Genomic DNA, 23843 nt, shown 5'->3' with positions numbered 1-23843 from the left:
AACTTGCAAACATCCGGACCCAATACTAGATGGCAGAGCATGTGAATCTATAGCTCTACATGCCAAGAACAGACACTTACTGGGTATGTAACATTATCCTTTTGTTAAATACCAGGAAAATAATATCTGCCCACAAAGGATGCAAACCTAGGAACCTGGATAAAGTCACCTTCCGGTTTTGAGGCTTTAATTTAAAGCAGCATCAGCTATTATGCTTAGATTTCTTGAATGAGCAGCAGGAATGGTGAGTCTCCCACTGACAGTCATCATGACTTGTTCGACTAGTGTGCAGATTCTAAGGGGCTATAAGGTCCTTTTAGGCACAAAAGAACAAGTTACTTACCTTCGGTAACAATGTATCCCGAAGAGACATATTAAAGACTCCTTACCTTAGAATTACCCCCAGGCGTCAGACTGGATCCGGATAGGTTTTTCTTATGCAATACCCCTGCGCGTCAGTAGATGGCGTCGGTCGACTGCATCAGTCGTCGGCGTCATGGTTGCCGGGATGAAGTCGCGATGCCTACCCAGATGCCAACCCTGTGCGCTGCCTTTCCACACCAGAAGCACAGAGCCATGAGTGAAACTGACCACTGGTGCGCCACACAAGAGTCCTGCAAGGGAGTCCCTATCCCTAGAAGTAAGTTTGCAGAGCGGGAAGGATGGGTGGGGCGGTAAGGAATCTATAACTAATATATATATATCTTGCAGATACATCGTTACTGAAGGTAAGTAACTTGTTCATCTGAAAGAGACTATTAGTTGTAGATTTCCTACCTTAGAATACATACCCCAGCAATATCAATCCCGGAGGAGGGATTGTGAACCAAGTTCATACCAGAAAGTCCTGTAGGACAAAACGGACAAATTAGCCGTCCATCCGGACTTGACAATCCAGGCAGTAATGTCTGGTGAACGTGTAGATAAAGCCCACATGGCCGCCTGGCAGATGTCGATGAGTGGGACTCCACGTTACAAAGCAGTAGTTGCTGCCGTAGCTCTAGTGGAATGAGCTCGCAGCCCCACTGGAAGCTCCTTTTTAGCTAAAGCGTAACAAACTTGATACAAAGGACGACCCATCGAGACATGTGCTTTTGCACAACCCGACCTTTCTTGGCACCCACATCGCCAACGAAGACTAGATCGTCCACCCAGAAATCTTTTGTGCGGTCAATGTCGAAAGAGTGCACGTTTCGGGTCCAGACGGTGGAGTCTCTCCTCTTCCTTGGAAGGATGCAGAGGCGGGAAAAGATGGGCTGAGTAATAGTCTGTCCGATAAAAGGAGTGACAACTTTAGGAAGGAACAAGGCCCTCGTTCGAAGCACCACTTTGTCCGGATTGACCGAGAGGAAAGGGGGCTCAGACGAAAGAGCCTGAAGCTCACTCACTTTGTGAGCAGAGGTGATGGCAACAAGAAAGGCAGTCTTAAGAGTGAGAAGCCCAAGAGGACAGTTGTGAAGAGGCTCGAAGGGAGCGCACATAAGGTAAATCAAAACAAGGTTCAAGTCCCACTGAGGCATTATGAAAGGAGATGGAGGAAAGAGATGAATAATGTCTTTAAAGAACCTACTTAAAATATGGGACTTGAACAAAGACGGCTGATCTGGTAGCCGAAGAAAAGTAGAAATGGCTGCCAGTTGGCCTTTAAGAGTGCCCAGAGCAGAGCCCTGCTGGGCCAAAGAGAGAAGGAACATAAGAACCTCAGAAAGAGGGGCAGAAAGGGGATCCACAGCCTTTACTGTGAACCATGGCACAAACTTGCTCCATCTACAGGCAGTTGGTGGGTCAGACTCTGATGGTTTCAAGGCTGCTGTAGGGAGGAAAATGGTGGACTGACCCGCCCGCTGGGTCCCACACCGGCATCATTGGGTCCCATGTCCGTGGCAGCTTGCATGGCCCGGTGGCTGGACTGGGTAAGACGTGGTGGGGTGCCCTTTCCATAGCCACGAAAGGCAGACTGTGGTCGACGGGAGGACACAGCGAGGCCCAAGGATCTGGCCGTAGCTTGAGAATTCTTAAAGCGCTCCAGCCTCTGCCTTGTCACCAAATATGCGACGGCCATCAAAGTGCATGTCCAGCAAGGTTGAGTGTACATCCCCCAAAAAACCATACGTCCTCAACTGGACGTAGCGCCGAAGGGCTACTGACGTGACCATTTTTCTGCCCAGAGAGTCGATGATATCCAGTCCACAGTGGATTGTGAATTTTGCTGCGTCTCTCCCATCTGCGACTGCCTGGGAGAGAATGGTCGGGGCCTTCTCTGGGCACTGAGGCAGTACTTGCACAACCGTATCCCAGACTGTATGGGTATAGCGTCCCAAGGGGCATGCTGTATTCACGGACCCCAGGGCCAAGCTGGATGAAGAGAACTTGCGCTTCCCAAGATGATCCAGCTTCTTGGATTCCCTATCCGGGGGTGCAGAAGGGAAATGCAACCTTGGAAGAAGAGGCTTCGACCACCAAGCTCTCGGGGGCAGCGTGTTGGGTAAGGAAAATGGGAATGTTCGGAGCCAGACTGTGGCGGTGAGCAATCGTCTGTTTCACAGGAGCCCCTGTGTTGGGCTTGGATCAAGTGCCCAGAAGGACGTCCATGAGGGCTTCATTGAAAGGCAGCCGGTTGAAGCACCTCTGTCAGGAGATTATGCATGACTGCTACTGTAGGGAGCTCCAGGCCCAAGGCCTGGCTTTCCTACGCACCACCACTGCATAGGACACTCCCCTTCCTCCGTAGCCATGGTAGGGGGAGAAAGCATGCCAAGGTTCGGGGAGGTATCCAGACCACTGGCGTCACCCAATTCCTCTCTCCCGTCTGGTTCTTTCAGCTGGTCTGTTAAAGGGTCCAGCGACCCCTCCCAGTCCTCACCACCACCCTCAGGGCGATAGGGAAAACATGGGATGAACAAGGAAACAAAAGTACCCTCCGGCATCGGATTCAACGTCAATCTGGGTCTATCTCGGGTAAGAGGATGGGGACGGCCATGGTGGGGGGCAGGGTCGGCACCAGGGTGGTCGTTGCCAGGATCGGCTTCGGGGAAGGTCAAGTAAGGTCGACCGACTTCGATCTGGATCCAGACCCCCTATCCTGGATCCAGATCGAAGCCGGCCCTGGCATCGAAGTCCCAGGACCCCCAACCGGCTCTGTAGGGGCAAAAGGCGCACTAGCGGAGTCGGGCTGCCCAAACACACGGTGGAGGGCTTTGTAGAACATACGCGGCTGGGCAGGGGACACTCTGGCTCGTAAAAACAGGGGGAAGAGCAGAGTCATCCCTGAGTCAGGCACTGGAGATGGAGCCTTAGAGTGACGACGCTCTGGGTACCGCGTCGGCCCACCAATGGGGAGAAGGCGAAGAGAGACGGTGCTTTATCGCCCTCGTCTTCTGCTATGACTTCCCTGAGGAGTGCGAATACTTGGACGAGGTGAGGTAGCTCCGCGACTGGTCTCGAGACTTTCCCCTCGAGCGAGACCGTGAACGACACAGAGCAGACTGCCGGGCCTCCAAAAGCTTTCGGGGCCGCAAAGACTTTGGATTTATGGCCCGACAGTCACAGCACGACTGGCACACGTGTGACAAGGCTTGAATCGACGATGGGACATCCCTCGTGCACTAGGAGTCAAAGACTCGAATAAATAAGTCGAGACAAGTCTAAAAAAGTTCATGTCAAAAAATGACTAAGGGGCAAGTTCTCTCCGGATCTGCGGTAGGATGACGTGGAAAAAGAAAACTGATGTCAGCGCACACGGGTGGTGTCTAAGTAGGCACCATGGCGTTATCCCGGCAACCACGACTCAGACGACGGACGCGAAGTCAACCAACACCACCTATTGACCCGCAGGGGTATTGTTGAACAAAAAATTCTCTGGATCAGGTCTGATGCCTGTGGGTAATTCTAAGGTAAGTAAGCTATAACTAATAGCCTCTTTCAAATGCACAGATTGAAGAACAGAGAAGAGGGGAGGGTTAGTAAGGAATTTGTGTCTGGAAAGAGTCTATATCAGATAAGGTGTTACTGAGGATAATTATCTTGTTCATCTGATAGACACTTCTGGCCGCAAATTCCTTACCTTAGAAAAAATATCAAAGCAATAGCTCCCTGGAGGTGGGTCTGCAAACGGGCTTAGATAAAAAGTCTCTCTTCCTCCTTGGAGGGTTGGGGCACGCAGAAAAAGTCAGCAGTGGGATGTTTTGGTCAACATGGAAAAGCGTCACAACCTTTGGAAGAAAAGAGGCACATGTTTGAAGAATAAGTTTATCTGACAAGGCATTGGTGTATGGAGGTTGAACAGAAAGAGCCTGCCGGTCTCTGATTCTTCTAGCTGTTGTGATGGCCACCAAAGAAGATGTGATGGCCACCAAAGAAGACTTGATTGTCAAAAGTCTGATGGAACAACTATGCATGGGTACATAGGGAGAAAACATCAAATTGGTTACATCTAAATAAAGACCCCGTTGGGGCACAATGAAAGGTTTGGGAGGAAATATATACTGAAGACCTTTCAAAAAGCAGGTCACAACGAGAGGGAGGGTTGGTCCAGCAGCTGTAAAAATGCTGAGATGGACAAAAGATACCCCTTAACTGTACCCAGATCAAGGCCATGCTGGGCTTAGGACCAACAATAACACTACAGACAGGGGTGCAGAAAGTGGATCAACACGTTTCTCAGCGCACCAAGCCACAAACCTTTACCACTTGGAGGCGCATAGAGTTTTTGTTGATGGACGCTTGGCTGCCAAGATGCCGTCACATACCTCAGGAGCAAGGCGGAATAGTCTTAATTGTCACTGCTCAATCGCCAGAAATGAAGGTCTACCATGCACTCATTCGGGTATAGTACCCTACCCTGCTGCTGTGACAGTAGATCCTCCCAAACGGCCAGCCTGCTTGGAGGACAGATCATGCTAAGGAGTTCTGATTAACATTTTCTTCAACTTATCTGGAGCCACCAGGATGACTTGGGCCCTGTCAGTTCTGATCTTTTTCAGAACTTTGGGAAGGTGAGTTATCGGCTGAAAGGTGTAGGAGTCCTGTCGGAATGAGTCTCCATGCAAGAGCTGCTGTGGAAACGTCAGCACGAAGAAGTGCTGCAACTGCACATTCTCAGAGGTGGCGAATAGATCTAGCCAAGTATCTTCCAGTCCTGAAAGACACTGAGTCACCTCTGAATACAGACGCAATTCATGGCAAGCAAGGCATTGACAGCTGATTTTGTCTGCCTTGGGCTTTAGAGATCCTCCAGGTGCTGCATGACAAGGATAATGTTCTGACGTTCCAACCATGTCCTGAGGCACAGAGCCTCCTGGAATATAGTCCATGAACCCACTACACCCTACTTGCTGTAGTACTACTTGGCAGTAGTGTTATCCATGAACACTTAGAGCAGCTTTCCTTTGATGGAAGGTAGGAAAGCTTTCAATGCCAAGCGAATCACCCTCAGCTCCTGAAGATTGATATGAAGTTCAGTCTCACCAAAGACATAAGGCATATGATCACCACCTCTCCCAGCTGGCTGCCCCAGCCCAAAAGCAATGCATCGGTCACCACTGGCAGCTCTGGGTTGGGAAGGGATAGAGGTCTGCCACTGACCCAATCGCGGTCCATTAGCCATCACTTCAGATCTTTTGCAGTTTCTTTCTAAATCTGTACCAGGTCGGAGAGATTCCTCTGGTGCTACACCCACTGGGACTTCAGATCTCACTGCAGAGCCCACATATGCCATACAGTATACTTCACCAAGATGCAGGCAGTCTCTGAGTCACTTGCACCGAAATCCAGGTTGAACATTGGGCAGATGAAACTGGCATATTTATTTTTATGACACTTGCGTGCACACCACAGGTATGGAATTGTTCTTTCTCCACATGGCTTGAATCACATCCAACCAAGAAGTATTGAAAGGCAGGACCCGCTATAAGGTCAACAAACGCTCTGCTAGACTATGTTACATTTATTTGTGCGTCTGTAGTATGAAGACTTATAAAAAATAAAGTGGTTCTGCAGTTAAATGCGATGGCTGGAAATAAACCATGGTCTTCAAAAAAGAAACATTCCAAAACAGGAGTGTCTCATTCAAGTAGCATATACTGAAGTGGATAACGCTTCATTTGCTGAGAACATGGATTTGAGGTTGCAATTGCATTTGTTTTAGTGGCTTAGGTATCTAAGCCACTAAAACAAATGCAATTGCAACCTCAAATCCATGTTCTCAGCAAATTAAGCGTTATCCACTTCAGTATATTCATCCAGAGAAGGTGGCGACCCCTCAAATCAACAGCACTGAATTGGAGCCAAACAATAAAAAGGTTTGAAATTTATGAACAAGTTTCAGATCTAGTATTTCTGATTACTGTATCTCAACTCTTCAGAGCACCTTTTTCCTGGCACAATGTAAAACAAGTATTTTAGAAGTGTGGGTGGTAATGTAGGAGCCCAATCAGTCGACCCCATGGGTTCACCCCATGCCCTGTTTCAAGTACATCAAGATTTTGGTACTGAAGCTAATTTGATCAGCTTCTTAGGTTTGTTTTCGGAGGTGCAGGGATGCTTTGATACCATGCTAGGACCCTAAAGACAGGGGCGTGACAGCAGGATTTTTAAATCCCTGACACTGGAGCCACCACTATCAACTTAAGTCTGACAGTGCTACTGTAGCTATAAAAAACACACTGCAGAGGCACCTGACAGGCCTGTGGCCCCAGAATGATGCAACAAAACGCAACATAGACGGCCTATATCAGCTACCCAGGTACTACCACTAGCAAGAATGAGTCTACTTATATATTTTATTTAAAATTGAAATGGGTCAGAGGAGAAGGGCTCCGCAGTTCCTCCAAGGACCGGTTTGTATTCTTACTATGATCACATCTGTGCTTTTTGTCATTCACAGAAAAGGAATCAACTCTTGTGATGAATACAGAACTTTGACTTTGGGGATTCTCTGTGAGAGACTATAAATATTTTTGTCTCCATCTCACAAATGGCTTTATGGTGCATAACAGCATAAAGGTCACACAGGCTTGCCTCATGCTCAGCAAGTATACACGAAAGGCATTCAGAGTGCAAATTAGGCAGACATCATTTGCAACTAATTGAGCACAACTTTTCACTTCATGGCGTGGAATGGGTCTTGAAAGATGATCCCAATGCTAAAAAATATTAAGGAAAATAAAGGTTTTTCAAGTTCCAACAGAACAAATATTACTGGCTCTGGTTAGTACAGTAATGGGCCTCAGGCAGGAAATCTTGTATACTTGCTGCAGGCACTGCAAGAGCAGCATCTAACTAAACCCGGTTTAACCTGATATCATGAACAAATGTTTGAGATCCAGCTGGAAGCCTGTGAAGCGGATATTAACAAGGATTCTGTGGGAAGGAAAATTGATTACAAACACAGATTACATCAAATAACCCAATCTATGGTGAAGTACAGTATTAGGTCATCTGTCAAAAAGGGAACTGCTAAATAATACTTATACTGACAATGTATACTGATCATGCATTCAAAAGAGACTATATGTAGGACTAAGTGGGGAAAGTCCGGTTACTGGCCAGTTGATGAAGTGCCAGACATTGAAAATGCAGTTAAATCTCTGCCCAATTGCTATACAGTAATTGAAATCTTACTGCTAGGATGACTGAAACACAATTACCCAGACAATGGTTTCAAGAAAATACTAGGAGTAAGCTTTTTGAAATTTGTGTAATAAGGCTAAACTTTACTTACCAACAGAAGGCTTTAACAGGAGTATGTTCTTACTGTAGCAGAATCCAGTCTTTGTGTTCCAGACACATTACCTGTTTTTACCACCACAGAAGGAAACATGCAGAACACAGCATGCAGTTAGTGAACAAAAATATCACACAGTATTAATTGAGGACAGCTACTATCCAATGCATATTATATGTTAGGCTACCTTTACAAAACAAACGGTCAAAAAACAAGTCTCATCTGTCCCACCCTCTTAGCATTTGTACTATGAAACAAAATAAAAGGAAAGATGAATTGTGGTAAATAAATACCCTTCAAAATATTGACACTATTGGAGAACAATTAACAGCTTAACCGATTTTAGATCTCACTATGATATAAAGAGTGGTGATTTTGATGCTAGTTTGTGACTTTTTTGTTCTAGAATGCTTCACAGTTGAATGTAAAATTAAAATAAAAAACTCTTTATAATGATGGCCAACGACTGCTACAACCCACTCCCTAAAGAGTGCTCCCAGCACGACTTTCAAAGGTTTCACTTCCACAGTTGAAGACCACCCTTCATGCAACTGATCACCTTGTGATGGGGACAAAGATGTGTCATCACATTGCACCACACTTATTGCAGTCTTCAGGGCCCTACTAGCAACTAACATTAATTTACGATTAAATCACTTCAACATACTCTTAAAGTGGTTCACCCTCACTTAAACTGTTGACAGCTGCTGGTTGCCACAAGACGAGTACAAATTCATGATGACTTCCAGATAAACTGAAAGTAAAAAAGCGCCAAACTAGGCTTTTATTTCAATAAGATTATGTAGAACCAAATCATTCAAGGCGTTCTTCCCATTTTAATATTTACATTTAGGTAATATCATTCTTGTTGCTCCTTTATCTGCTCGGGATTGTTTATGGTAGGGTGCTTTATTCCCTTTTGATTATGATCCTTCTCCTAAACACAGTAACAAATACTGATGCTACTGCTGCCACCCCAAATTTTAACCGAAAAGCTTAAACTGATGTCTATTGCAAAGACATTGACAATGCACTGATAGACATGTTCCCAGATTTCAAAGTAAGAAATGTGGCAAAAACGTGGACACAAAAAAACTACATTCACAGTAATTTGTAAGAGGAATGCACAGTCATTGAGAAAAATGTACCCTTGGATACAATTAATCTGACTGCATTATTTATTTTTCGGAATGATCTGATGTAGTGTTAATTCTACAAAGTCACTGATTACATACCTCGAAATGCAGTTTTGCAACTATCATAAAATAGTAACTCCCTACGTTCCAAAAACTTGTGAACCATTTGTACCACAAAATGATGGCAAATAAAGTTTTTTTTACTTGAGGCCAACATGTTGACGATGCCAGAGTGTTTACTTAGTAGGACAAGCAAACAACTTATTGGGTTTAAATGGCATGAAAATGTTCTTTTCAGCATCAGAAGATAGTGGATTTCATGGTGACATGTATATAGTTTATAGCATTTGTCACTATTTACAATATTTATTGAAGGTATTTAAGAATGCCATGCTGGCCTATGAGACAAGGTAACATTTTGAATTTCTAGGTTTCAGAAATATTGTTATCCGAGACCCACACTTCTCTAACCTTTCTTACAAGCACTCAAAACTGTAAATGGTACATCTGAGGCATTTGCTAAAATTAACTTCAATTGTACATTCATTTCTTTCAGAAAGTACATTTTCATAACTTATTGTTATGGATACTGAAAATAAAAAAAACTACATACTGTGTGTCCAAGTACAGTAAAGGTTTATTGCATATACTTTTTGTACAGGTTGACAGAACTGAGTACTTTCCAAGGGCCAACTATTCTCTTCAATTTCATTGCCACAAGCACTGCTGAAGTGCACTGCAACCCTGCTTTGGGAATATCACAGCTGGGGGAAGCCGCCGAGGTCTCTGGCCGCTGGGGCCTACACGCCCCCAAGATCCCTTGCTGCTTCACCTATAGCCACAAGCACTATTAAAGCGCACTGCAGTTCCGCTGCTCTGCGGGACCCGACTATTCTCTTAAAGTTCATTGCCACAAGCGCTGCTGAAGCGCACTGCACTTCTGCATTGGGAGTTTCACTGCAGGGGGAAGCTGACGACGCCTCGGGCTGCTGGGGACTACACATCCCATGAACCCTCGCTGCTCCACTACAGCCATGAGCGTTATTAAAGTGCTCCAAGGGCAGGCCCATCCATGCACATTGGAGCCCAGAAAAGGCTTTGCCATCCCTCTAATGTTTTTCCTTGAGGTCCAGTTAGCTTGGCATTTGCTGTATGCCTTCCTAAGACTGCTCCTTCAAGCCTTTTTGAGATTCCATTACAAATTGACTATCTTTTTGTGATCTACCCCCAATTTGCAGTTTATCAAGCTACTGTCTTGATTAGCCCAACATGTTGCCTATAGGGTATACCTCTATTATTGTTTAGAGCAGATACGATTGATGTAGAATATGTGTTCCCATCAGAATGATTCCTATATTTAACACTAACTCTGTATACAACTGTATGTAATTTGCTATACAATAGGCTACCCAATGTGAGAACAGGCAGCACTGTACTGTTATTTGCATTTTAATGTCAAAAATCCACTCAATGTAAGAGGTTGTCCTTGGTTGAAAAATAAAATAAAAATATATATTTTTTAATATCTTATTGCTTCATTATCACCTTCTGCTCTTTCATATATCGGTTACGTGAGTTTGCTGCAAGATAGATAACCTGCTTGTTGATTCTGAGGAGATACCTAGCCCTGCCTTTGTTTTGCTTTCTCCTGCTGTGCCTATTCCTAGTTCTCCTATTTTAAATCCCCAGCAGAAGCAAAAGCGAATCCCAGGCATATTTAAAAAGTAAATCGACTCGGACTTTAACACCTACACCACTTGGCAACTCTGCTAGACCCCGCGATTTATTCCCTTCTGGAACACCACACTCTCCTCCCCTTCCTTGCAGGAGTCGCTTTGCTCCTTTGCTTGAACTGTCACAGGTGCAGGTTTCTTCAGACGCCCCCCATTAACAGTTTCCACACCTGCCCTGCCTTTCCCTGTATTGACCATGCTTATCACAGATCTAAAGGCAAAGGTTGGCGAGTTAAAAACCGATGATACTTAGGTCTACTTCATTGAATCACCTTTTAACATCGAGAGGCACTAATATTCCTACTGGCAAAGAAACTCCACATCCGCCGGCAATCTATCCCTCCGTTCCACCACTTAGTCTACCATCGGGACCCGCTAATTCGGGGCCCTATGCAGCTAAAGGACGGGTCCGCCCCAAAGACCCAGGCTGGTGTACATCAAGACCAGTGCTTCTATGTGACCCTACATACAATTGACTAGCAGGCAACTCACAGTCTTCAGCCTTCTAGTCGGTTATAAAACTTTAGTCTTACTATCAATAGGGCTTCACGTGGTTGTGGTCTCAAGTCTCCTTCATACTCCGATAGCAGAAGGCACTCTTTTGCAAACCACATCATGATGACCAACATTTCAAAATTTCCTCCTCATATTAGCTATGAAGGGGAGCAGTCAAATAAAAAACAAAGTAATACACTGGATCAGGAATGTAAGGGGTTATCGCTCAGTTATCAGTGCCAAAAGAAACCCTTCAGTCTAAACTTTGACACAATCAAATAGATTTTCAAGAATGAGGTCAAGGGTAACAATCTGGTGACTCTTGATATTAAGTCTTGTCCTCAAAGCTACTTCAAAATACATTTCAAGTATCCTGGGCTGCCGCACAATGCAAATACTGCTCTATATTCTAGATTGGACTCAATCAAGCACCTCACGCTTGGGTGATATTGATTTACTTCTGGGTTCCATAAGAACCATTACACAACAGATATGGTCAACATTATTAAATTCCTACATTTATGTCAGAGCCAATCAGTGCAATGAATACCTTAGCTTGCCCTCTGCCGACAGAGGCCCGGTCCCTCTCTAATTCACCTACTAGTTCTGGTAAAACATATTACTACGATATCCTTGCAAGCTTACCTAACACTACCGGCGACCTATTTGTTGAAATCGATCCATCTCAGGAAAATTGACACAAATAAGGCCCTTGTAGTACAGAAACCCTTTATGTCAACTCTTTTGGCCTGGAAAATTGGCTGGTCTTAGGCCAAAAGTGGCACGATATGACTGGAACAAATTCATTCAGGAACACGATATCGGTCTGCTGCAAGAGATGTGGTCCATGGGACCTATATTCAAATCAGGCTACCTCAATATTTATGCCCCAGCAAAGCCCATGTGGGAGAGCCTTGGGAGGGTTAACTATGTGGGTTAGAACGGCACTTAATCATAAAATCTGAAAACTTGACATCGACTGCCTATATTTTCTGGGCATCCAGCTTACGAATGATAAAATCTCAGGTATGCTATTTTTCTCAAACTGTGTTTATTGGTTTCTTTCAGAGTATTTAAACAGTCCAGGTACAATGTCACAGGCCATCCATTAAAGAAATTTCTAATACAGTTTACTAATTATAAGCGCCTTATTGTACAGTCATAAGTCTCTGTATTTTCTGAGTACACCGTTTTATACCCCCTACATACCTCCCCCCCCCCCCCAACACCTTTCAACATAACTGTAGTACATGGATATGCTCTTATCATGCCGTCTAGAGTGTCTTGTGGCGGTCTCTGGGAGGTTCCCTAAATAGGGGGCGGTGGTGCTTTCTTCCTTCCCTGTGGGTCTTCCCTTAAATCACTCCAAGTTAGAATTGAAAAAGGTGTAGTGCTCTAGTGGGCGTGGGGAATGCGAAAAGTAGCAAACCCGTGGAGCGGTAGCCCACTAGGGATCCCCATGTATATTCAAATGTGTTATACAAGTGAGGGGATATCTGCCATTCACTCCATCGTGACTGCTCACCATAGTCTGGCGTGCGATTGCGTTAGCGAGAGTGCGGATGGGCGCTTCCATGCAACCGCCATCTTCACCACCCCAAAACATAGCCACATAACAGCTTTGTCACTGCTCGTTTGGTAGAGAAGATCATCGTTGTGCAACCCCAACAGAATCATCTTGGGATCATTTGGAATTGGGTATCCTAATATGTTTTTTTTTCTGGGCAAGAATCTGTCCAGAAGAGGCAGATGTTCAGGCAATCCCACCAGATGCGTTTAAAGTCTCCCAACAGGCCGCAACGTCTCCAGCACTGATCTGAGTGGGGAAAGATTTTGAGCTTAGTGGGGTATAAGTACCAATCATACACAAGTTTGTAGTGTGCTTCCCTCAATCCCACGGAGGGATTACATCGCGGGATGTCCTGCCACAACCCTGACCAATTCAAGATTTGAAATGGGTTCCTCTAGTTTGTGTTCCCAATGCCTTAAATGGCGAGGCCTGACTGGTGTCTGTGCGGAATGTAATTGTGCATATTGAAAGAAAATGCAGCCCTTGGCTCAGCTGCCCCTCTTAGCACATTGTTCCAAGGGAGTCAGATCCCTGGTGGCAGCATCCTTCTTGGTCATCTACATGACCCAGTGTTTAAGTTGGGTATATTTAAATAGTTCCTTGTCTGGAAGTTTAAAGTCGCGTTTGCTATGATCAAACGATTTAATATCCCCAAATTTAAACAGGTCTGAAATTGTTAGGCAGTCTCCCTGTTGCCATGCCTTGTATGGACCCTATTGTTGTGCCGGAGGTAACGCCGGGCTCAAATGAATGGGTGTATCAGGGGAGGAAAACATGGTCACCTCTTCTGCCTTTTTATGTCGTCCCAGACAAGCGATGTGGTGTGCGTGGGTGTGCTTAAATATACATTTGTTTGGGCTTCCAGATTAAGTTCCAGATGTATTTCCCTGCCACCTCCCTGTCCATGAGTAGCCAATGTTTATCGGGATTCCCTCATAGACCACTCCGGTATCACCAGGGGTTGGGCTGCCTTATAGTAGGAGGAGGAAGTCTGATAGTGCGAGGCCCCCTGCCAACTTAGATGCGAACAGAAACTTGTAAGGGAGTCGAGCTCTTTGTCCCTGCCAAATAAATCGTGTCACCATCGAGGAAAGGTCAGAGAGGAGTCCCCTATCCAATGTGATAGGCAGGCCCTGAAATAAATAGAGAAGCCTGGGCAGATTTAAGTTAAGTATGAAAGATTTTGCTAGGTTGATCCGGAAGCATGCCATCCTTTCAAACCACTTCAGTTCTTCCATTAGCGGGGACAACGATGTGCGGGGAGAAGTCGAGCTGAGCAGGGCGTCATCCGCAAATAGATATTTTGTGTTCTGTGGCGCCAAAGTGAATCCTGTGTGGAGTGTATTTTAGTGGCAAGTGGTTCAATGCTCAGTGCAAATAGAAGCGGTGAGCGCGGGCACCCCTGTCTAGTTCCACGCCCTAAGGAGAAGAGGTTTGAGCTCACCCCATTGACCAATACCCTTGGCGTCGGTGCTATGTAGTTTGCTCGATACCATTTTTATGAATTGGTTTTCGAAAGGACCAATCAACGCAGTCAAAAGCTTTTTCAGCATCTAGACCTACTAAAATAGCTGGGACCCCTTTTTTGTTGTTTTCTCTATTAAGTGTATAACCCTTTGGATGTTGTTGTGTGTTTGCCGGCCTTTGATAAACCCCAATTGGTCAGGGTGAATTCATTCGGGAAGTATGGTATCTACTCTGGTAGCCAGAAAATTTTAATAGAGTTTGGCATCGAGGTTTAAAAGGGCAATGGGTCTGTACAAGCCCCCCTGTTTGGGGTTTTTGACTTCTTTGGGCAAGACTGAGATTATTGCTTTAGTCATCGTGGGTGTCACCCCTGAAGCCGCCATGTGGTTGAACAATGTCACCAAACTGGGTATGAGCTCCGATCCAAATGTCTTGTAGAAGTGGGCCGTCTGCCCTTCCGGCCCCGAGTTCTTGTGAGTTCCCTTATTGCAGCCCGGACTTCCTACTCTGTGATTAGGCTCACTATCCACTCATTTTGCGCTTTAGTTATTTGGGGTAGGTTGATGTCGTCCAGATACGGGGTCGCATTATTGGGTGTTCTGCCACGTATGTTTCGTAGAAGCTCCCGAAGATTTGTGCCTGATCAGTGTCTGACCCCGTGGTCCCTCCCTAGCCCTCGTCAATGTCCCCACTTCATTCTTTTTCCTTTTTGACTCTTAGTTGTTTTGCTAAATGTGAGCCTAATTTGTTGCCATGATCGTAGCCAATCCACTGCACTGCAGTCACAGGATAGTAAGTTCTGCTCGGTTGGTGTATATGGCTGTTAGTTTCCCCCTTAATGCTGTCACCTTGTATTGGTGAGCTACAGTCGGGGTTTCTTTGTGTAGTTTTTCGGCTATGATCAGTTCAGCTTCAAGTGCCTGTCTCTCAGCTGTCCTCTGTTCAGGGTGGAGTTCAGGGTAATTCACTGCCCCCTTATCACCGCTTTGAATGCGTCCCAAGTAATAGAGGGGGAGATGTGTCCCCTGTGTTGTTTTTAAGAAAGTAATCCTTTATTGAGGTACGGAAGTTCGTCTCTCAGTAATTTGTCTCGAGTCAATGAGTTGGGGAAGTACCAGCATCTGTATTTTGGGGGCAGGGGCTGACCAGTACAGAGTGGTTTGGAACGGTGCATGATCTGATAGTGTTAGTGGATGTATGAAAGCCGTGCATATGGCCTGTACCAGGGTATTGCTCACAAAGGTATAGTCTATACACGAGTACCTTCTGTGCGAGCGCAAGATGGTACGTGTAATCCCTGTCCTGTAGGTGCAGTGTTCCACAGGTTTACTAACCCAAAATCTTCAAACGTATCTATCAGTGTCTTGGAGAAACTGCCCGTGCTATGTTTGGTGGCATGTGTGCTATCTGAATTGGGGTCCTATGTCAGATTAAAGTCTCCCAGAAGAAATATTTCCCCTTCTGCGAACCCTCCCAGTGGTTCTAAAAAGGACTGTGTGCAGGAAATGTGATTAGTGTTCGGGGCGTATATTGTGGCGAAGGTGCATACGCAGCCCCGGAGCTGGCCTTTAACCATTACCATTCGTCCTTCTCCATCTGTTCTATAGCCTGTCGGGGAGACCTACAATGATTTGTGGAACATTAGTGCCACCCAATTATGTTTGGAGGTTGTGGATGACCCGTAGATTAGTGAGTAGTCTCTGTGGCACAATCTGTGTTCTTCTGACTTCTTTAGGTGTGTTTCCTGAAGGGTCACAATGTCATTTCTCCGATCTGTAATGTATTTCCATATATTTGGGCATTTCGCAGGGGAATTCAGGACCTTTACATTCCAGATTAGTTTGGGGATCACCATATTCCTACCCAGTGGTGTGTTCGCTAGTTATGTTTGTCCCGACTATATAGTTTTTTTCTCCCTGTCCCTGCCCTCTTCCCTGCAAGGTGTAGATGTTCCCTTCCTACAGACTCCTTCACATTGTCCCCCCCTATTGGATGTTCCATGTACCATTTCAGAACGTTTAAACAGAACATTACAATCTGCGTTAACATTTTTACATCTTTGTATCATCATTAATACTCAAGACCAGTGCTTCTATGTGACCCTACATACAATTGACTAGCAGGCAACTCACAGTCTTCAGCCTTCTAGTCGGTTATAAAACTTTAGTCCTACTATCAATAGGGCTCCACGTGGTTGTGGTCTCAAGTCTCCTTCATACTCCGATAGCAGAAGGCACTCTTTTGCAAACCACATCATGATGACCAACATTTCAAAATTTCCTCCTCATATTAGCTATGAAGGGGAGCAGTCAAATAAAAAACAAAGTAATACACTGGATCAGGAATGTATGGGGTTATCGTGGGTCGTGGTCTAGTCCGCTTTAGAATGTTTTAAAGCGGGATATACCATGAAGAGGTACGGTAAAATAAACAGAGAAATGACTGCATATGGACCACTAGATTCTACTTAATTATTTTGTACTTTTTACACGTTAACACTGTCTGGGCATTGGGTGGACCTCATTGGTACCCGTCTAATACCCACATATAGGAATAAGCAGCAGAAAAGGGAAAAGTCAACCTTTTCAAAGGGCCTTCACTGCGAAGCAACACGTGGGCTGCATTATTATTAACTTTTGAACCGTTTGAGCTAGAATTGTTTTTTATTAAAATCTGCCGTTTATGCAACAGAAGATGGATTATGTGCTAAATGCGGCAAATCTATAATTATGCGGTCGCACAATCGCACAATTCCAGGAGCCCTGGTTATAATAGAACAATCCAATTTAGAATAGTACCAACTCTCCCTGCTGAAGAGAGTTAATGGCATGGTGAGCAAAAAAACTATGGATTTAGGCCCAGATCTCTGTACTGGGGTGAATGTATGTCATTGTTCTGCATTCTGTCCATCAACTGTTTTTGCATTTGTCACCCCGAGTGGGACGGGTATGCTCAGACGCGAGTCCCGTGCTCTCCATGCCACTGGAATCAAGCTATCCTGGCTGAAGAGGGGTGAAACTCCGAAACCGGTCCTAGGATGCTTGGTTCCAGTCCAGGGAGGACCTGGCTTGGTAGTTCGGGCTGGACTGTTCCCATGAGGCACAGGGTCAAGACTGATTTGCATATGGCTGGGTTCAAACTGGAATGGCGAGCAAAAAAACGATGGATTTAGGCCCAGATCTCTGTACTGGGGTGAATGTATGAGATTATTCTGCATTCTGTCCATCAACTGTTGTTTTTGCAAGAGAGTTACACAGACATCAAGATAACTGTCTGGGTCCGAGTGCCCTGGCATGTGGATGAAGGCGCCCCCTCCTCTCCCGGGAAGGCACCTCAGCCCCCTAGTAGGCACAGCTGCTGCACTCAGAAAAGAGGTAACCCCCACCTCTTGGAAGAGCACGGCATCTCTTTACGACTCTGCTCACACTTGCACACTCAGGCAGACCAGGGAGCTCCTCTCACAGCAGCAGTTCATGTCCCTCCAGGGGCACCAGGCTTGGGGCACCCGCATTTACGTGCTCATTTCCATATGTCCCGCAAGCACCGGAAGCGAAGCTGTGTCCTGCTGTAAATACTTGTGGTGTTGCATTTCAGAGGCCTCTGCCGGAACCCACAATCTCCGGCCCTATTCGAGGGTCTTTAATGTGCCCGCCTCGAAAGGGTTTTAATAAGATATTCAGCTTGACGGGGACGCACTATGTGATGATATCAGTGTGACGTGCACTACGAAATCAGCTGTCAATGTTGTGCTATTGGGTAGTATTAGGGCCTCGGTTGTCATCTCTGATTTGTGCGACCTTGAGAGCATGAAGAGGCATGCAAATATCCTTATATATGAAAAAGCATATATAAACGACTGCTGAATCCCAGAACGGAACACACTCCTAAATAAAATCCCACAAACACGCGCCAATAAACAGTCACTGTAAAAGGTTGGCTCTGGCTGTTTAGTACAAAAGAACTCCCAGATGAAGACAGAGCACTGTTGCTATAATACGGACTGAAAGCGCTATGCAAAGCAATAACATCATACTCAGTGAAGTACCGAGTGATGGAAGCCGTGTCTAAAGGGGCCAACTATTCACCCCCTGCTGGTGTGATGGAATCGTCTCGCCCGTCAGTTATTGGTATGGTTTGGGGTGGCTTGAGGCATTGTAAGAGGGGTGAGCAAGTACCTGCAGCTCCTTCTCTTTAGTCTCACACGAATGAGGCCACACCCCAGATGCTCACTCCAAAAACTCAGTGCCCTGAGGATCACTGCAGGAGCTGCGTTAGTAATTGTGAAGTACCTCCTAGGGCTCAATGTAAACATGTTAGCGCTACGTTTCTTCTTCTACACCGGATGACGGAGTTATATAACCGGAGTCCGAACCCTCCCCCACTACACACACACACACACACAAACACATCCTAGTTTTACAGTCATTCGTATAGCGCTACAAACTTGCTTCCACTGCTAGGCGGATACATAGCTCTTTAAAAAACGGTATTTCGATTACCCTACTGGATCGTATCAACCTGTCATGGATGATGAAAGGCTAATTCAGCCCTATCATTATTCGAACCAGTGAACTGTGGTCTGTATATTTTCCGAGCTTTTGTGCCAGGTTCACACAAACCCGAAACCAATATAAGACGGGGAGGTAAAACAGACGAAATAAGGCACGGGCATATAATGGTATAAAGGTGTGTTACACACTCACTTGTCCAGTACTCTGTGCTTCAAGTGCTAGGCGAGGAGGCCAGCGGTCCGGGGGCGCGGTGCTCACAAGTGTGGTGGGACACTCAGGCTGGGGTGCAATGAGCAGTCCGTCCTGAGGGGAAGTGTTCAGTCCTGAAAGAACAGAACTTGTAGAACAGACTCCGTGGCCCTGTACAGTCCTATGATGAAATGTGTCACCCCGAGGTGGAGTCTGCAGTGCTGAGGAAAATGTGTTGTTTTACAACAAAGTGAGCTGACCTTGTAGTTACCGATTGCCGCTTCGTTACTACAGTCTGCTCTACCGGCATCCGCTTCCTTGACTCAGCCTGCGCACAGCCGCTGCTTTTGTTTTTGAAGCACTTAATTATGACTTCTGGGTCAGGTGACTACCAGCAGCGTAAGTCAGCAAAAACCAGAACAATCTCATGACCGACTCCCTTATGAAGTCATGGCACAATGTGAAAGCGAGTGGCATTTGAATACATTGAATCGTGGTATGAACTAGGCCTGGGCGGTAAATTCCGTTCCGCTCGCGAAATTTGCGGAATTTGCGTAATTTCGCGTTCCGCGGAGAACGCGAAATTGCTCAAAAGTCTGCTTTCTGCGATTTCGCGAAATTTTTGCTTGTTCACGTTCTCAAAATGCGTGTTCGCGAGATATTTCTCCCCGAGCACGCAAACAGCAATTGTGAACAGGAAAAAAGCATCGCGAACAAGCAATTCTGCGTGTTCGCGGAATTTCTGCGTGTTCGCGGAGATTTTTTACCGTTTCGCGGAGATTTGCGTAACGCAATTGCGCAAATTACGCCCACCCCTAGTATGAACAAGCATTTACAATGCAATAGGACTCGCATTTACGCGAGACCATTGCATTGAAAACAGGAGTGCGGGTGAGGGACGAGAAGGCACGATCAATGTGAGTGTGGGGTTATTGGGGGGGTAGGTAGGCACAGGAAGAAAATAGTGCTCATTCAACACTAGAAGTAAAGGGGCCAGTAGCCATGAAAGGATACAAATGATGACATGGCTCTCATAAGGAGGGACTAACAAGCCTATTAACCAATCGGAAGGCAGGATTAAGAAAGGACAAAAACACAAGCCAATAAAAAAGATGGGTGGGGAGTAGGCATGGCTTCTCTCCCGTAGTCTACTACCACAGATCAACCCAGATCAGCGCTGGCTCAGGGCTTGACCTAAAAAGGGGTGTTGGGTCCCAACCATGTAACTACAGGCTTATTAGTTACATAGACTGTATTCAAATGGTCTTTTGTATTTGTGTCTTACCCAAAGTCCAGGTTACGAAAATGATGTACCTCGTCCCTTTCAAGATGGGTTTCAGAGATAAACCTCTACAATTGACCAAGTCTTTAGTTTCATGCTAATATTTTGGAAGACTGTAGTCATCAGAAGTGGCAACCTTTATGTTGCCTTTGTCTATTTAAAATCCACCTTTGCTTTGTTTTCACGCCAAAGATTATGACAAGCACTTAAAGATATGGGCATGCCCAGACACCCTGTATTTTGAAATACCCTTACTTCAAGACAATTTTGCTAGAATTTGCTGGGGAGCAGAGGGTCAGCTGACCCAGGTGGTTCAGGTTTCCAAAGGGGACTGCCAGGGCTGCGCCCTGACAAAGGAGGCTTAGCACTAGTAATGAGTGATACTGTTTCTAACGTATGTCATCTGAGTGGGTGTGTGACTATCGTGTGGTACTGGGTGTGAGTGGGTGGGTGTTGAGTGACTGTATAGGTAAATAAGGGTGTGTGTGAGTAGCGGTATGGGTGTGAGAGTGACTGAGTGGCTGTAATGGTGACCGTGTGTGACTGACTTTATGGGTGAGTGAGGAGCTACCTTAGTGGCTATATGGGTGAAGGTGTGTGACTGGCTGTTTTGGTGACTTAGTGGGTGTGTGAGAGGCTCTATGGGTGGGTGAGTGGGTGTGTTAGTGGCTGTATAGGTAAATCAGTGGCTGTTTAAATGGATGAATGTGTGTGTGGGAGTGGCTGTTTTGCACAGTAAGTGTCTGCGTGACTGGCTTTATAGACGAGTGAATAAGTATGTGACTGCTTGTGTGAATGGGTATGTTATTGGGTAACTGGATTAGTGAATGGATGTGTGAGTAGTTAGCTGTATAGGTAAGTAAGTGGCTGTGTGAGTAGTTGTATGGGTGAGTGGATGCTTGGGTGAGTGAGTACGAGAGTCTGAATGGGTCTGAGTGAGTGTGAATTTCTGAGTGGGTCTTAGTGGCTGCAAGAGTCTCTAAGTGGATCTGTGAGCGGGTGTAGGAGTGTCTCAGTGGGTCCGTAAGTGGGTGCGTGAGTGCTCTGTTTTGCCCTCTTCTGCCTTTTCTGCTAGTTTTTCTGCCTACTGCTTTGCCCCTTCAGCTTATTCTTCTGCCCTGTTTTACATTATTGTATACGTCTTCTGCCCTCTATTTTGCTTTTTTCTGCCTCGTGTTGCATTTTTTGCGCTCCGTTTTTCCTTTTTCTAGAGTTACTTCCCCGTTTCAATCCTCTGCTCTTCCCTCTCTTTATTAATGTTTTCATTCTGCCCTCTTTGTCCTAGCCCTGCACTTTCTCCCCCCCATTTGCCTTTATTCCTGCTGCTCTCACCACCCTTCTCCTTCATTTATTCCTCTTTGCCAACATTCCTTTCTCCCATTTTTCATCTTTGATGCAGCTATTATTTTCTTATATGCTTTTGTGAACTTTCTCCTTTTTCTTACCCGTCCTCCATATTGTCTGCCACTTTATCTCCTGCATTCTTTATTTTTCCCTTTCTTTCCGTCTTCCTCATTTGATTGCCTCTTATTTATTTCACCTTCCTAGTTCTCACTCCTGTTTGCTTTTCTTACTTCATTTCTCATTCTTTGTAACTTTGTCTAGACTAACTTCCTGCGGCCACACCTGGATCAATGCAACATCTGCAGAGCACCAGATTGCCCCTTCTTACTACTACTGCCTAATGCCACAACCTTGTCGGCTCTACCTTTGGAGGTGTATGTCCCACCTGCACCTACGTCACCACACAAGCCCACTATAATCCACACACAAACTGGTGATCACGTGCCGGCACCTACACAAACTCCCAAGGCCCAAAGAACACAGCCTGCAGGTGGTGTAAGTGAGGCCGAATTTCTGAACACACCAAGGACTCTGGAGTCTGTCGTCAGACGAGACTACCGGTCGATAGAAGCGTATCTAGTGCAAGGCGCACACATTTCAGCATAGAACCCATATTTTCTATTCCATCACTGCAAAGTCGTGATAATAAAGTAAAAGAGGTGAACACTCACATCAAGGGGGTTTGATGAACATGACTGACACAATGAAAACATACAAACAGAATTTCCAGGTGCCACTGGGAACTGCAGGAGAGGGGGGCGAAGAAGAGTGTCGCTGATTGGCACAGGGTTTTGTACGGGCGGTCGTGTGCACACACATGGTACCGACACACCCCTCTTATCAGTCCACTGGGGTCGAGTCTTAATCACGATATTGGAATTGATATTTACATAGTGCTTTTACATGCGTTTTGATTGTCTGGTGGGTTGGTCAGACACGCTTTGGGATTTAATCAGCTGGTGGAGGCCTGTATCAACAGGCTTTCTGGGATAGGATGCTGAGAAGAAAGGCAAGTTTCCCCCAGAACAGATCTGTGCCGCCTTGCAATATGAGTTCACTGGCCGGCAAGAGCTTAGTTTTGCCCGGGTGCCCAGCAGCGTGTCTGAGGGCCTCATTAAAAGGAAGAAGAGGCTCCTGCGAGGTCCATCATGGGTGAAGAACCCCCGTGAGGACATTTGTCAACATCTTAGGAGTAGGTAATGTGAAGTATAGAACTTCAGCTGTTCTCTGAATGACAGTGGCAAATGAGGCAGATTCTTCGGTAGCCACAGCAGATAAAGGTAAGTGAAGGCCAGTTTAGGGAGTACCTAGTCCATTAGCATCCTGCAAACCAAAACATAGGTTCTCCTGGTCATATAAAATTACTATTGTCATCATTAATATCACAATCACTGTATTGAGTTTCAGGATCGGAATGAGACAATTAGAGGTCAGCAAAATGCTGATGGGGTTGGCTCTGGGTGGGCTTATGAATCTGAGAACACTATAGACTCTCCCTCTGGCATTGGTGCCAGCGTCGATGCACTGGGTTGTTGCGTGGGTTGTGGTCCTGTAGGAAGTGTGGTATTCAGTACCATGCTCAAAGTCGAGGAAAATCTTGGGGTGAGGTTGAGTGGCATAGTCGGCGTAGAGGATTAATCTGACTGGAGGCCTTATAGGATTCTTAGTGCACCGTCGCTCTAGAGGGATCAGATTGGATACAAAAATTAGGTCTATGGTCTCCTTGAATTCACAGAGGTTCTGTGACATTGCAGTGTGACCCAGAAAATTGGGGCGCATGGCAATGAAAGCAAGTCGTTACATGGTTTGACCCCAGTCATCTTTTGGAGGGGACTAGTCCCTTGCACACTGGAAATAATTTTGTGAGAATTTTATGTCAGAATTTGAGGGGGCGAGAACATGGAAAGAAAGCAACTGTTGTCAGCACGAGAGGTGGCGGAAAGGTAGGGGTTCCAATATCATTTGCAGGGTGGGACAGATTCGACATGGTGCCACACTATACCACCTAGTGACACAAGAGGGAGTTGATATGAAAGTCTTCAAGATTTAGTCTGGCTCCTGAGAGGATTTATAAAGTGAGGAATCTGCAGTTATAAGTATCTATCAGAACACTTGTTTCTATATGGAAAGTGATATAAATATAACCAGTACAATGATAAGAAGCCTGGATCTATTGAGTTGTAAAACTTAGAAAGTCCAAGATATCTAAGAAAAATTAAATACTATCAGTTTTGAAAGAACTAGGTTGTATTTGCTTAATCAGGAGTTTAGCAGATTTTACTTATTTTTTGTTTAGGTTTTGTATCAGGGCCGTTGGTCGTTACCTTTACCTCTATATGCAACATGTTTTATTGAATTTTAAATCTTGTATATTGCTCCTTTTCTATTTTTTA

At 45.5% G+C, this 23843-nt stretch overlaps 1 protein-coding gene across 18 annotated transcripts in view; it reads right to left on the bottom strand.

Annotated features, from left to right (window-relative positions):
- PPFIA1 (PPFI scaffold protein A1) overlaps positions 1-23843 on the bottom strand; it is a 775827-nt gene that overhangs the window by 9016 nt on the left and 742968 nt on the right. For 16 of the 18 annotated variants that reach the window (XM_085643557.1, XM_085643540.1, XM_085643542.1 and 13 more), the window contains one exon: positions 7721-7791. The exons of the other annotated variants lie outside the window; for them this stretch is intronic. In XM_085643557.1, the coding sequence (XP_085499683.1) occupies positions 7733-7791 (59 nt within the window). In that variant the 3' untranslated portion in view covers positions 7721-7732. The remainder of the gene's footprint in view (positions 1-7720; positions 7792-23843) is intronic. 18 annotated transcript variants of the gene reach the window in all.

The sequence above is a fragment of the Triturus cristatus genome, chromosome 3_1 (genome assembly GCF_964204655.1).
Source record: "Triturus cristatus chromosome 3_1, aTriCri1.1, whole genome shotgun sequence".
Lineage (NCBI taxonomy): Eukaryota > Metazoa > Chordata > Amphibia > Caudata > Salamandridae > Triturus > Triturus cristatus.
The sequence above is the reverse complement of the archived record's forward strand: the minus strand, read 5'-3'. Positions and strand labels throughout refer to the sequence as shown.